At 33.9% G+C, this 15,408-nt stretch overlaps 2 protein-coding genes across 5 annotated transcripts; both read right to left on the bottom strand.

Annotated features, from left to right (window-relative positions):
• Positions 1–1,713: 1,713 nt before the first annotated feature.
• On the bottom strand, positions 1,714–5,134 carry Gnptab (N-acetylglucosamine-1-phosphate transferase subunits alpha and beta). Of its 3 annotated transcripts, none has more exons than XM_066737622.1 (7): positions 4,869–5,134; positions 4,344–4,765; positions 4,071–4,282; positions 2,935–3,727; positions 2,686–2,857; positions 2,435–2,622; positions 1,714–2,341 (listed from the first exon to the last, which is right to left on the bottom strand). In XM_066737622.1, exons 1-7 carry the CDS (start codon positions 5,019–5,021, stop codon positions 2,032–2,034), a joined length of 2,250 nt encoding a protein of 749 aa, XP_066593719.1. In that variant the 5' UTR covers positions 5,022–5,134; the 3' UTR covers positions 1,714–2,031. The 3 variants fall into 3 exon arrangements, with proteins under 3 accessions (XP_066593719.1, XP_066593721.1, XP_066593722.1); XM_066737624.1 differs by having other exon boundaries at positions 2,193–2,358; positions 4,869–5,043; XM_066737625.1 differs by having other exon boundaries at positions 2,241–2,341; positions 2,431–2,622; positions 4,869–5,043.
• A 91-nt stretch (positions 5,135–5,225) lies between these two features.
• On the bottom strand, positions 5,226–15,063 carry LOC136779799 (putative fatty acyl-CoA reductase CG5065). 2 transcript variants are annotated; one of them, XM_066737630.1, is made up of 11 exons: positions 14,430–15,063; positions 14,067–14,194; positions 11,412–11,833; positions 9,139–9,426; positions 8,482–8,798; positions 8,270–8,287; positions 7,883–8,130; positions 7,605–7,791; positions 7,326–7,511; positions 6,964–7,224; positions 5,226–6,805 (listed from the first exon to the last, which is right to left on the bottom strand). In XM_066737630.1, the coding sequence occupies exons 4-11, from the start codon at positions 9,385–9,387 to the stop codon at positions 6,727–6,729; spliced, it is 1,545 nt and encodes a 514-aa protein (XP_066593727.1). In that variant the 5' UTR covers positions 9,388–9,426; positions 11,412–11,833; positions 14,067–14,194; positions 14,430–15,063; the 3' UTR covers positions 5,226–6,726. The 2 variants fall into 2 exon arrangements, with proteins under 2 accessions (XP_066593727.1, XP_066593728.1); XM_066737631.1 differs by lacking the exon at positions 8,270–8,287 and having other exon boundaries at positions 14,430–14,974.
• Positions 15,064–15,408: the final 345 nt, after the last annotated feature.

Below are 15,408 nucleotides of genomic sequence, written 5' to 3'. Positions count from 1 at the left end.
TCTTGCTATTTTTAGAATCCAACGTGCTTTCGAAGATCGTGGGAGAAAAGCAATGATTTTTGAGAACGATGAAGGGAGACAAAACGATAGTTTGAGTGACAGAAGTCCAATCATAAGTTTGTATTATCAGCAAACAAATTTCCTCTTGTTACACTCCTCCTCTTCTTCCTTAAACAAATTTTACTTTTTACACATATTTGTCGATCAATCAATTAACACCTAATTATTGGCGCCTCTTATCATATCTAACACAAATCTTAAAATGATCTCTCACCTTTAACAGCACGTTTACGTTATCTGAGTGGTCTGATTCATTGACATTAATTCGCAAGCTTTCTTCATTTTTACGTGCGATGGGAGTCACTGGGAACATTGAATTGTAGGAATTTTCTGGTCTTAACACACGTTGCTGGATCATCCATATGAAATTCCTACTTCTATTGAGAGAAATGCACGTGATTTTTATTCTTATAGTATCTCGAGATGTATTCTTTGACTAAAATTCATTTTAAAATTTCTTATATAGAAATACTTTACTGAAAATAAATTTATTGTTGTACCTTTATATCTCACCGATTCAATTTTTGCAGATTTTAAACATTCAATGAAGAAAAAGGTGTGAAACACGTACATCCGTCGAAATGATGCAAAAATCGTTAAAGTGGAGCATTGGTGATCCTAAAGATTTTAACGACTACGTTAAGCAGTAATTTTCAATGTAACAATATTTTTTTGCGTTATCAATCTTATCACACTTCAATTTGTATAGAGGGGAAATTTAAATTGCCTAAAATTGCCAGACACATGTAACGTGCTTTATCTCACCTTTCGATATCAAATGATTCGTGATATTTTATCAGTACATTTTTGCTACCGATATGCCAGTAATTATGTCATTCTCTGGGAAGTCCCTGATCTAGTTTCCGGAAACTCTCTATATCGAGTGTTAAAACTATTATGAGCATTAGATATTGTTAAATTCCCTGGAAAAGACAAGCGAGCATTAATGAAAGCTCTTTTTACGAATCATCATTTTTCTTCGTTGTGTATGAAGGAATGCATTGCAAATCGGTAGGAATAATTATTATCCTACAGTTTAGCGCCCCAAATATTTCAGGAATAAGCCTTTACGTACATAAGCGGCTTGATGCTTTGCGTTTTAATTATTACGCAAGACGTACGTTACTACGACACTCTTTAAATGTAACGTAACTTAATCCTTTATTGCAAGAATTTTCATTAAAAAACGTATGCATTTTTCGCTTCTTAGTGTATAACTTACTCCCATCATGGAATAGAGAAATTTTAACATCATTGAGAAATAACATAATATATTAGGACTATATAAAAATTAAATATAAAAAAGCCTTGTAAGTGAAGCGGGAGTATTAAAAACTGCAAAGAAAAGGGTGTCACTTAAATGTAACACCATACATCAAAGTGTTAAAGCGTCAACTGATTTTATGTGCATTAAGCCTAATTCTTCGTGGAGTGGGTGTGGCATACTGCGATGAAAGAAAGATAACAGCTAGAATTAATCGTTATCTGCGATATGTAAAGTATGCTAATTAACGTTGTTAGCTTTTTCTCTTGATATCCCAATAACTCTCCTTTGAAGTGTTCCAGAAGCACCTGACCTACTAACAAACAGTATGTAGCGAAAGCTACTTTGTATAAATTGTTCATTTTTATTCAACAAATATATTTATTTTTTGTTTCAACAATGTAACATACAACAGAGTATGGTATACCTTAAAATACTAGTGATATTGTGTAATAAGCTTAAGATTTTCAGGTGAAATCTTTGCTTGTATGACTAGTAAAAGAAGCATAGTCTTTCTTCATGGATCGTACAAGATAATTATTATAACTTATGCATATCGATCCTGCCGGTTGGCTAAATTGTAGTACTGTTAAAAAATGGTAAACCAAACGGTTTATATTTGCACTGTTCGAAAATTGTTATATGTGTATCACTGTATCAAAAAGATGTAGGGTTAATTATTATTAAAGGATATGATGTTGTTAGAGTTATACGTGTAAAGCGGGCAACGGGCGGATTCTCAGGATTCTTCTTATATGGTGGTAAAACAGGTGATAAATTGTAATACACAATAGTACAACAACTAAGCCTAATAATAAATTTCTAGCTTTGGCACGATTTGATCGCCACTCGTAGAGCTCGTCTCGGTGCGTGAAACGATTTCGGTACTGTGGTGGAAGCTCGAAGGAACTTCTCATTGGATAAAGAGAGCGATAAAAATCACCGAGTAAAGCACGAACGATTTCATTCTCCGAGAGCCTATGATGATCCATGTCGTCATTTAGGCATATAAACTTTCTGAAAAAGTATATAAACTAGAATTATTTTAAACATTTGCCAAAATGCACAAAATAATCTGTAGAAGTTTTAAGATTCATTGTACATACTCACTTTGGATCACGTCTAATTTCATCTAGAAGTTGAACAGTTAGGGAAACATTACTCGTAAGCATCTCAAAAATTTCGATCTTACCAGCCTTTTTTATCTCATGTTGATAACGTTTACGCTCTCCGAATTTATCATGAATCTTTTCAGCAATTGTTTCACACTTCTCAATCAATTCCTTGGAAATTGTTGGCTATAAAATACACAATATAAATTGTCGTTTAGAATTCTAGATGAATAAGAAATATTTACTTACAAGAACTGAATCGATATATCTTTCGCCTGGAGGTGTTTCTATTACTTTAGGGAGCTTTATATTCTGCGAACAATTAGTAATAACATTCTCGAATTCTACGACTAGACTGTAATCCAGTGGTAACGGATGCAATTTCGTTAAAAAGGTTCTAATCTCCCTATCTGACCATGTACTGTAAGAATTATAAAAATTATCGGTTTATATATAATTTTATAATTATCATCAGATTATTGATCATTTAATACTAACCCTGACTTGTCGGTATCAAATTTATCAAAAACTTCCCCGATTTGAACGGTTTCTTTCTCACTAGTTAGGAAATAAAAATAGGAAAACGCGAATTGCATATCCTCAGAATCTCTTATTCTATGACTAGAAGTTTTCCTAAATTCTGCAACAAATTTTGATTGCATGCTTTCTACGATTGTCTTATCGATTAAATGTGGCATATGGACCGGTACTCTTCTCCTCTCGAAACCATATGCTTGATTATAAATCTTGTTCACATATAACAATGACTCAGCATAGGTATCAAGCCTCCTCGTCCGAAGTTTCCATTGTTCAGAATATTTATATGCATTAGTTATTACAGAGCTGTTCGAAGGTATTAAATTTATGATATCATCATTAAAAATACGTTTTAAATGATTCCGACGGACAGTACGATTTTCTCTTGTACTTCTATATATATTAATATGTTTAGTCAATAAAGTCTTAAGCATAGTACCATCCAACCCTGTTTGATTTGTTATATTTAACTTTGGAGTATCAGTCTTTAGCTTAAAATTTCTTGTTTTTGTTTGTTCTTTGAGATTTTGGTTTCTAGCAGTCTTTATTAAAGCATAATCATCTAAGGAGGTTGCTGCTAATGCCTTCCTCACTCCAATATGCAAAGGATTATTTTGTAATTGCAATTGATTTAACATCTTTAAAGTTTCCTTAACTTTCTCACCCGTTCCTTCCAAATATTTGTAGGGATAGTCTTGCTCCTCATCATTTAATTCACTGTTGGTAGAAGTCAAAGTATTCTCACAATCTCCACCTGTCAATTTTAAATATTTAATGGAAAAACACTTAAATTAATTGAATTAGCTTTTAACTACTGACAGATCCAGCTTATTGATTTGTTTATGTTATATTATTTATTTTGTACTTATTGTATCTTTTTACCTTTCCATTAATCATCAGTAATGAATTGTATCGGATATAAGATAGAAGAAATATTGCTAACAATATTTTAGAATAAATGATGAGACAAAATTGTAACCATAACATTATTTTTATGATAATATGACAGATCACATGTCTATAATTTCATAAGTAAATTAGCATGTTGGTAGTTAAAAGCTAAAAAAATGAATAGACCTAAAAGTAATTACAAGTACCATCAAATTCACACAATGTTGTATTGCATGCTAAGTCGCAAGATCCATCCCCTACCCATGCCCAAGGACAAACGTCTGAGCAATCTGGCACCCACCACGCCAAATATACTTTTTGACCACCTGCGTGTGTTATAAAATCTTCAGGCCAAATTTCAGCACCAAGCATAACATCATCATTAAAATATAAAAATTTGTCAGAGAGACCAGGTATCCTAAACCAGTTATTGATAATGATTAATAAAGAAAGAAAAGTAAAGATTCATAACAAATTACCTATGAATATGACTTTCAATGGCAGGACTAGAAAATGTTGGCAGATCATTTTGATTGAGAAAAATATCGTTGTGAGTTATTAAAGACATTCGTTGGTTATCCATATCCAACCAACTAGGAATTTGTCCATTAGTAACAATATATATATGTCTAACCCAAGGTGCATACATCTCCAAAGATCTCAACGAATATCGCAATTCATCTTTGTCATTGAATCTTGAAGCTGCAGTATTTACATCTGTTACTGGAACATATTTCTGAAGGCTCTTAATAAATGCTGGATCAGATCCATTCACCCAAGTATAAACAATATCAATTGGAACATGCTGGCACAGTTTTTTCTGATAGGATCTCCCTAAAATATTATCGTTGAAGGAATGGAAAACAGCAGCATATTTTTCTTTACTCCATATTAACCAAACCTATTAAAAACAGAAAAATAAATATTACTACTTTACAAGTTTCAAACATGAGGAAAAAGTTCTGGAAATTATTCAAATATATTACAATGAAAACATTCCTAACCTCTCCAAAATGAATTGTACCAATGAATATGCAAGTGAATGCCAATAATATCACAACCAAAGAATATTTGTAAGAGAGCAGATCATAGCATCGTCGTTGAATCAATTTCCATGTGTTCATTATATTGATGAGCTTGCAAAACTCAATAATCATTGCTTTTCTTCAAGAATTGATGCTGCACAAACCCATGTTTACAATCATTTTTTCTGCTGATAGTTTAAAATTTCCGCTTCCGCTACCATTCTACTGCTAGTCATAACGCATAAAACTACTTTACCACACAGAAGCAAACGGTCACATACTGGTCTGGTACAACTCCACTGGTTACACATCTATAGGGCTGTCAAAAATATAAAAATATACATATTTCTGATTTATATTTTTATTAAGTTATATGCTTCATATCACATGTTTATTATAAAATCCTTTAATAACTTGCTAAATCGAATATTATTTACAATTTTAAACAAGATCACGTCATCAATCTCATCAAGGTCTTCTGCAGAATTTCTAGAGCATTTCTCTTGATTTAAATGCTACTCAGATTGATTCACTAAACACATTTAATATGACAATTAATAACTACTTTATTTTTTAAGAAGGGATAGGTGCTTTTTCTTGTAGCAGTCTTGTGGACACCTGTATATATCTCCAGCTGAAAATCTTCCGAATGTTTAAAAAAATACGTGTCCGAGAATAAATAATTAATTAGAGGAAGGAGCTTACTAATGATCAATATCGGATTATACTCCATTGAAAATTGCGTCTGAAATTTGGAATTCACATTTTGTAGTTTTATGTAGCAACTATAATAAAGTCTTTTATTTTCCTTGACCCCTTTGCGGGCGTCCATACAGAGTCCATATACATACACTGCGATTACCTTGACCTCGAGATTTTCTACTATGATATAAAAAAAAATAACATTAAAGATACGAGAAACATTATTTTCAAAAAAAATTCATTCATGTATCACCCTGTATATAATATAAAGATGTAATTTTCCATTATTGTGATAACTACATATAACAATATATATACTATATTTATGACACCTACTGTCAGCTATGATATATATATATATATATATATATATAAGTAAATAGAATTTCAGTCACTGCAATGGTGTAAAACATGACATTCACACGTGTAACAATAATTATTCACTATTAAATTATAAGGCATATTTCGGCAGATATGGTGATTTTAACGATATGCTATATTGATCTCAGTCTTTAGGCACCTTTGTTTAAAATGTCATCTATGTGACTTTTGAACATACAATTATGAGAAGCTGATATTTTTTTGATGCGCTTTGCTCGAGTTGACGCTGCTTTTTATATCTATAAACGTATATATCATTAAATTTTTAATATAGAATATATCATAATAGCATTTGTAGGTAATCAACTATGCATATCACCATTTAATTATGTATAGATTTTTTAACTATATGTATAATATATTATAGTAAGAGATATGAAGCATTATGGTTAAAAGATCATGACGATAATTCGTAAAAGGAATACAAGCTGTAATAAAATACTTGCTTAATTTTTAGAAGCGATAAACTTAATTTCTAGCGTAAAAATTATTTCGAGGCAATTTCAATGCACAGAATACAAGTGAATAAAAGATTGTTCTTATATCGTTATGGGTTTAATCGTTTTAGCTACATTTTTTACACTTTCTACGCTTTTCATATTTCTGTTTTTATCCAGTGTAAAAGTTGATACCATAAAAAGTGTACAAAGTGTAAACAATGTATCGACTTTTCGCTAAAACGACAGATCTTGTCTTATAGTAAATATACCAACTGACGCTTTCATCTTCGAAATTTGATGAATATGAGTAAGCCTCACCGACCCGCTCGAGTGATTAATTTTATCAAGAAAAAAACACTAAGAATTTGAAAGATTTTGTGAAGCCAGTAGAGTCTGAAAGAAATTAATTGATTACGATCTATTTAGTGAAAAAATAAGGTTTAACACTAAATCTACTAACAAATTTTGTATGCACATGTATTTTCATTAAAAAAAAAATCAATTTGACCGTTCAATGGTAAGTTTAGTTTTAAGAAAATGAAATGACTTACTTTAAGAGACGGCTTCTGGCCTTGCTTAAAGTATCAGGATTCTCTTTAAGAATATACTTCCTGATACCTAGCATATATTTTTGTACATAAGCATCCCAGTCTAAAGTTTTAACGTCTACGTTGAAACGATTTCTATCGTTAGATGCTTTTACCCATTTAGCTAATTCCTCCATGTTGTTACCGTGAAAGATCCATTCATTTGTAGAAAAGAACGTTCCAACTTGTGCGGCGCGATCGGTTTTTTTTGTAATTTTGAACATTCTGTAACAACGTTCGTTATAATTATATTAAAAGAAAACACGTAAAATAAAAGAGAAATAAGAAAGCACAAGGAAGAGAGAAAAGCAAACAAGTATACGTACTTTGGTTTACCACCTTGAAATCTTAAGATCAGATCTATAATAAATGCGGGTAGAAAATGGAATAGGGCTACTACGAGTTTGTGAATAAATTTATTGGTCCTAAACGTAAAGCCTGGATACCACATAACATATTTCGAGGGAGATTCTACAGCATGCTTTTGGGTGAGTTGTCCCCATTCACGCCATCTAATAAAGAGAAGAATCTCGGTTTAATATTTATTATCTTTACCAGAAGCATCATTTTACGAAAGTAATCGATAAAGTTCTTGAATTGCTTACCTAACTGGATTATATGTGCTACTCGTACAATTATAAACTCTTATATTGCCGTTTGGTTGCATAGCGATATGACAGGCAGCACAGATTATTGTATCAACAACGAAGTCAACTGGTATTACGTCCACGATTAATTTATCATTGCATACAATACTTCTAATGGTCCCTCTTCCAATTTCCGTCATAATACCTATGAAAGATTAATTCTTTGTTTCTTAATCAATACCTTGATCTATCATATTGAAATCTATCTTAAATTAAAATTATTTAATTATTAATACCAGTTATTCCACATATGCTATCAACCCATCCTGGAAATGGTTCTTGATATGCACTACCAATAATGCTTGGTCGAACAATGGCGATTGGTAAATTAGATCCCTTAGTTTGTACTATGTCTTCTGCCAATCCTTTGGTCAATGTGTAAGTGTTCGGATGTTTTCCCAAAACTTTTCTCTCTACTATGTCCAGCGTCCCATCGTCCAAATTCTCGCACATATCAATCGCTGTATACGGTCTCAGTTTAGAGCTGTAAAATTAAATTTTTTACGTCTTTAAAATGTCAAATTGTATTTTATATTTTATAGTAAACAATATTTTTTATATACATTATAGAAATCGCAGAAAGAGAGAAACAAGAATCTTTTAAATTTACAACTGGTACTTACTTAACTCGTAAATGTTTGCTTGAAACAGAAATAAATATTTATGAAAAAAATAGGGTACTAAAATTTATTAAATTTCTACATTAAATGTAATCTTCAAAAATATTTCTCAGGCTTTATTTTTTTAAAGTTCTATTTGCACCGTCGTGAATACGGAGCAACTTTTATTTTCTTAAAAATAAAAATTAAGAAAATAGCAAGAAAGAAATACTTACGTGTAGATCATTTCTCTAACGTCAGTTTGATCTGCGTTACTGTACGCAGTGCTAACGTGTATGACGCTGACCAGGTTGTTCATATTTTTGCAAAGCTCGATAATGCGATCTGTTCCTCTGGTATTTAGATTGACGGCGACTTTAAGTGGCTCATCGAATCGAACGGTAGCTGCGCTATGAAAAACGATATTCACCCTCTGCGTAAGCATCGCCCTGTCTTCCTCACTCAGTCCTAAATCCCCAAGGCTCACGTCACCTTTCACCGGTTGGATTTTGCTCAAGGCTGTAGGACACTCCCATCTAATTCTGTCGAAAATCTAAAAGAAGAATACTATAAAACATTCAAATCCCATTGGTTATGAAAAACTATTACACTAATGCCAAACTGGTCTACTCTTTCGATCTTTTCTTTTGTCAAATGACATTGTATTTATCGCGCGTGTGCCTTGAAGAATTTATACTTTTTGCACGGAAGGTTACAGTGGAGGAAGTATAATCGATAATCCTAGCTCTCCATATACCATGCAGTAGCGACTATACGACTGTTTAATATTATTACTCCACAATATCCAAGTGTTTATAAAGAAGCCAGTTTCTTGTTCGATTATTTCTATTCTTGATAGAGACCATGAATGTGACTGATAATGGGAAGAGTACCGAGTTGTTTAAGAATTGGTTGAATCGTTGCTCGACCGTTTGTCCTCTTTTTGGTCGAATCAGAATAAAGATCGTTGCTATTCTCGGACAGGCTCTTAGCAGCTTTTCCACAATGGCTTTACCGAGGAAACCGGTAGCACCTGTTACCAGGATTACAGCTTCCGCGAAGAATGCTTCCACCGATGTTCCACTCGGATTAATTACATCCGCACTGTGCTCAGCATCAGTTTGTGCATTTGTCGTGCCCATTCTGACGAGAGCTCGATCCACTTATGTCTACTATGAAACCTGAAAGCACGTTTCGTTAGATTAATTTCAAGACAAAGTAAACAATGGGAAAGTTTTAAGCTTTCAATTTGGTATCTATGGTTTTCGTGTTGTTAGGAATAGTTTTAACATGGATATCATCGATTGCTGACTTACACACTGGTGTATACATATATATAAATGACCAAGAATGTCAGGGAAACTATCAAGAGCTAGCATTAATAGGAGTTGGACGATTAATGGAGTGGGATCACGATAAAGAACCTTGCTACGAAACCCATCTACTCTACACCATATTTTCTTAAATAAATCATTGGTTCCCTTTCAAGTTATTTCATACTAATTTAAGTCCATTTCCTCCCATTAATCTATATGGAATACAATTCGAAGTAATGGGAGAAATTAACTCGTTATAAGCCTTACAATAGCAGCTGTATATAAAAAATCATTAGTACTCATTTAACATGCACCAAACTGTTTTCATTGTCTTCGACCTTGACTCTGGAAGAAAATATTTCCCAGTATGCTTTCACGATCGCGTTTTTTTCTCTCAACTCGCATGTGCAGAAAATAAAAATTGTGTAATAAAAAGTAACTGGCTAAATTGCTTATTTTTGAAGTCACTGGCGTAAGTAGTGATTGGATCGAAGAGAAACTTGACCTAACGTAACATACATGTAATATGTGAACATATACATACGTAGTACATACATAGATATTCGCTTCCTCAAGCGGAGATCGTTAGCCCGTTATCGTTCGTTACGTGGATTGAAACTGATAAGCAAAGATAATGTTTCATATTGCTTCTAGGAACAGTTTTTATTACGTCACTATATTAAAATATTACCAGCTTATTATCGGATCTGCTAATCTTTGTATCGGTAATATTTTGAAGAGGGGGAGAAACGATCGATGTTCAGTTGCAGTGGTAATATTGATTTTTCCAGGTGTGGAGCAGTCTACATTACGCTTTATTTACGGGGGAATCGTGGCGATATCGCGGCGCGATCAGTTTCTGCGCCGATGGACGGCACAGTTTCTGAAAAGTTTCTCGCGAAAAAGTGGTTGTAGAAAGTTTGAACCGGCCGGCCAGACCCGACAAAGAAAGTTCGACTCGTCCTTCCGGATTTCCGAATCTGGATTGCTGCGTTTCCCACTGAGACTATCATGCATTTTTTTGGATTCTTATTTTCCAGCACGTGACCCCTTTACCTTGATCATGGAACAAATTATTATGTACATCTTTGCAACTGGATCATCGAAAATCACTCTCCCCTCTTTGCGCTGTAACACTTTTAAATTTCTCAATGAAAAAACAAAACATCTATACAAAAATCTGAACCACTCAGTGTTCATTACGGACGTTTTAAAGCATGTTTGTCTTTACAACAACGAAATATTAAACTTTCATTAATCTACAGAGATTTGTATATATTTTATCCGCAGTTTTATCCAACTCATACACACACACACTAACACACACACACACACATACATAAGTAGAGCAAAGGAAACCTTGTTGCGAAACACTAAAGTTTTTTCGGCACATATAAAGCTTCGCTAGCTCACTTTCAAGCTGAGTGTTATAAAGCATTATTTAAGCGTCGAGACGATCAGATAAAATAAGCATTATATGTCAAAGTAAAGCTCATAAAGGATGCCAATGGCAACGTTGGATACAAATCACATATTTTAATACCAAAGATACCTTTCACCAGTCAAACAAGCGTTTTTAAATGTAAGCATAAATGTACAGAAAATTTGTCGACAATTTTTAATAAGAAATGAACTTTCTTGATTCACAACAAAATTAATGCAAAGACATTGGAAAAAAGCTTTCCTTATCTTATCATAATTTAAATCCTGAGCAAGTACTGTTGAGCGTAGTGTCTCTCAATTGGTCCAACATGAGAGTTGAAAGGAAAATCTGAATTTTTTTAAATACAAGTTTTGACCGGTGAGACGGTTCATGAATCTCCAGTAAGGGGTTAAAAGGTTAAACTTACTCTAGCTATCTGCAGACGAGGATAGTAGAGCTTGCGTGGGTTTTGCGAGTTTTCTCGTGATCCTCGCAGTCTGCGGCCTCGATCATGCCTGCCCGGTTGCAGGTCGCATCAAATAAGCTGCTCGATGCAAGCAAAGCCAAAGGAGAAGTAGCGAACCTTGCAAACGACCCGACCAACCGTCACTGTCGACCAACACGAGTCACGAGTGGTCCGTAGTCCGCATCCCCACTTCGCAGATTTGACGCTCAAGCGCTAACTCGGAGCGCTCCACGTTCTAGGTTCTACCCTCGGAGACCAAGACGAGTTACCCCGAGTAGTAAATCGTATTTCTCACCCTCCTCCAAGTCCCGACTGAAGCCGCTAGACAGCACTAGTTGTCGCGGCCTTATTACCAGGTAAAAATATTATCAATAGCAGAGATTCTACAAAAAAAATACATATTATTACAAAACTTTTATATTTCACGTGGCATAATATATGTAAAAAATTTGGCAAATTTAATAAAGATATATACAGGGTGTCTTAAAACTTCTGTTACGTGATTTATCAAACGATAAGGTAGGGTCTCGACGGCAAGTACATATCGCCGAGCGCTACCGCGTAATATTTACAGCAAGTTTGGCCGTCTTAATTTAAAACTAAATTTCCATGACATTTCATAATACATTATAAATCGACATCGTTTGACTCTAGTCTCATTTGAATACATTTTAAAAAAGCTTAAAAATAAGGCCATAAACGTAAAGAACAGGCTATGCATTACTGAGATCTCATTCTTTGTTTTTCCGTTATGTAAAAAAAAAACAGTTTTTTTTCAATTCTTCTTCAATATTTCCCGGATGCCTTCGCCCTGAAGCTGATTACTATCTAATGTTAATGATTGTGCTCAGGGTTATTCAGCGCTGCAGCAAAATGCCTGAAATGATCAATCGTGTCATATTTTTTAATTAGCGTTTAAAAAGCATTAGCATGCCCGAACACAATCGATAACAAAGTCTGCATGAATGCAGCTTAACGGGAGCAATCAAATATAATCGGTATAATCGATATAGTTGATCCAGCGATTACTGCGCATTGTAATAATTACAGGTCTCTTCTTTTCCGCTGCGTTGCTGCACTAGTGCAATGAATTAAAATGAGAAAACATATGTTTATCTTATTTCAACTAACTACACCAGTTTGATAGTGCAGCGAAAAAGAAGAGACCTTACATAATATAGAAATTAAAAAACATTATGAGATCCCACAAAAAACAAGCTTTGCCTATAAAAAAAGGGGGCATGTATATAGGTCATCTAGCATAAATAATATCTCACAAGAAATAAGCTTCGCCTGTAAAAAAAGACGGCAAGTATTTAAATCATTTAACATAAATAATATAGTAAAAAAAATATTCCAATTAAAAAAAGTAATGAAATCCAATTGTTAGGTAAGTATATATTATTATGGTGGCAAAAGAGAAAATTTTGAAAAAAATGGTAACACAAGAATAGTACTTGCTGTGCCTGTAATGTTCATACTTAAGTCGGTAAATGATCATACAAGCATTGCTTCTCGTAAGTTAAAAATGTTGTTATTACATACAAGGTGTCCCAGGCAAGAAGCTTTTTGTGTTACCTTTTTTTTCGAAATTTTCTTTTGCCACCTTAAAAATATATACTTGCCCAGCAATTGGACTTCACTACATTTTTTAATTGCAATATATTATTATTCTATATTATTCATGTTAGATGAACTATGTACTAGCCGCCTTTTTTTACAGGCGAAGCTTGTTTTTTGTATATTGTTTACGCTAGATGACCTATATACTTGCCTCCGTTTTTTATAGGCTAAGCTTGTTTTTTTTTGGATTGCCATATCCACTATATTAAAAAAAAAGTAATTTATAAATGGTTTTAGTGCTCTTACAAATTTATTATACGAATGTTTCGTTTCGACCTAGAAATGTTTCCTGAAGGAAGGATAACGGTAACTTGGCGTTTTTTCAAATGGAAATCTAATTTTTATAGTATACTTTTTTAGCTGGCCTCGACAGCTTTCTAAAATAATGTATCAATTTCTCATATCATCCAATCATTTGCTGGATATTTCAATTTTAAATTATAAGCAGATAGTGAGTACATGTGTGGGTGAGTACCAGTCATGCACGGAACAATAAAAAATATAAGTTTTCATTTAAAAAACTTCACGTGATCCTTTCATGTCTTTCAGTACACCATCCAAGGTCAAGTTAATATATCCATTTGATAGAAGTTTTAAAAAAGTACTAAAATTAAGTACTAATTAGTTATATTTTAAACATCGTGAATAACGAGATACTACCTATAACAGAAATATTAAGACACTATGTATTGTGTATTTTGTAGGGAACAAAAAATTTATTGGTCTGAATTGGAAGATCCTAGCTACAGTTATCATCGCGAACGATTCTTACCTCGCAATGCAAAAATAAGAAAGTGGTAAATACAGCTATAACGATTTTCTCCTCTTACGCGTTTCGGTTTATTACGGATATCGCGTGCCAATTAAAAGCATCGATATTACAAGTGTTTGCGCGTTCGAGTGAAAAGAAAGAGAGAAAGAGAAAGAAAGCGAGAAAAGTTATACGAAATGTAGAAGCAGGGAACGATGGGAATTATTAAATAATCAACTTACGTAATCCCCATGAAAGTGCGCTCCACAAACACCTGCACTTTCTCCCATAAGTATAGTATAATACAATTTGCAGACGAAGCAGCGTAACGCGCAAAAATCCCATAATCATCCAAAAACTCGATCAACGCCTGTTTCGATAAAAAAAATAATGAAAGAAGAGTGGTATGGCCGATGATTAAAGAGAAGGATTTGGTTAATGAGTAAGTTTGCGGAAAGAGTTTCCTTTCCCCTGGGTCCAGAAAGCATTACGCAAGGCAAGCAGGAGGAAGGAGCAAGAATCGGGCAACGCGGAAGAACTTTCATCCCGTGGCATTCGTGCAATGTACTCACTCATTCCATATACTCATTTCCTTACCGACTTACCTCACTCACTTGATCTTACAGCGCAGTTAGCTGCAATTGCCGGGACTCGAATACACGAACGAAAGCACGGCTCCTTCACAACTGAGACTTGCTTCTTGCTCGTACCTTCCTAAATAGCTTTCGCTTTTTGCATCTGTTTATGTTTACATTACCAATCCACCACCAACCAACCGGTCGACCATCTCCGATCTCCTCATCTGGTTTCCACTACGCAATTTTGTTCAGCCTTTCAGATACGATTCTGCACGAACTGCAGCTTTTATGTCGTTTTGTTTACTGTTTATGCTTAGATTGCAAAAGGACTACCACAACAGGATGTTACACCCTCTCTCCATTTTGCACCTGTGGTGATCTCCAATAAGTTCCATCAGGCATAGACAACTTCTTCCTCGTTTGTATCATCTCATTCCTGTGGTAGTACTTTCCCTTGATTTGAAACAAAAAAATATATATAAGTCAAAATAAAATTAGAGTTGATACTCGTTTGGTAATTACACTGGGAAGAATGAAAAGGAGAGAATCTACCGAGTCAATGGAATAACGTTATTTAGTTCCTGTAACATCCGCAGTGGGCCGCCTCTCTTCAGAGGTGGCCTGTCAGTGTAAAAGCAGATTGGTCTAATTAGAACCTGCAATTTTCTTAAAACTATGACCCTCTTTGTGCATAGTCGAAGATATAGATCTCGTACGCAGAAGTCAATAATAACTTTTTTAATCAAATTAATTTAAGAATTACATATTTAAAATGATCTTGAAACAATCGGATTGACGGATCAGTACTTTAAACTCCGCTTAATTCTACATTCGGGACGATATAAATGAAACGAAACACATAAGGTGTTATATAGATTTCAGTGTACGAAATCTAGTTTCGTAGCTTCTGGAATAAAAGTAATCCTGAAGAAATCTATCTTTTTGGTTCTACTTAAAGACTTCACGTCTCATCAATTGAAGAGAAAAAAATTCCTACAAAATAAAT

This window comes from Prorops nasuta, unplaced genomic scaffold (assembly GCF_024137725.1).
Source record: "Prorops nasuta isolate Cenicafe-Biocafe unplaced genomic scaffold, Cenicafe_Pnas_1.2 PNAS00017, whole genome shotgun sequence".
Classification (NCBI taxonomy): domain Eukaryota; kingdom Metazoa; phylum Arthropoda; class Insecta; order Hymenoptera; family Bethylidae; genus Prorops; species Prorops nasuta.
The sequence above is the reverse complement of the archived record's forward strand: the minus strand, read 5'-3'. Positions and strand labels throughout refer to the sequence as shown.

Bases quoted from the DNA above. Each gene is read 5' to 3' on its own strand.
- Gnptab (XM_066737622.1), bottom strand. From the start codon at position 5,021: ATGATTATTGAGTTTTGCAAGCTCATCAATATAATGAACACATGGAAA. The intron at 4,283-4,343 runs GTAATTTGTTAT...TAACTGGTTTAG, and splicing joins ATTGAAAGTCATATTCATAG to GATACCTGGTCTCTCTGACA. The intron at 2,623-2,685 runs GTAAGTAAATAT...TGTATTTTATAG, and splicing joins GATATATCGATTCAGTTCTT to CCAACAATTTCCAAGGAATT.
- LOC136779799 (XM_066737630.1), bottom strand. From the start codon at position 9,387: ATGGGCACGACAAATGCACAAACTGATGCTGAGCACAGTGCGGATGTA. The intron at 8,799-9,138 runs GTACTCTTCCCA...TTCTTCTTTTAG, and splicing joins ACCAATTCTTAAACAACTCG to ATTTTCGACAGAATTAGATG. The intron at 7,225-7,325 runs GTACGTATACTT...ACGTTGTTACAG, and splicing joins TTTCAAGGTGGTAAACCAAA to AATGTTCAAAATTACAAAAA.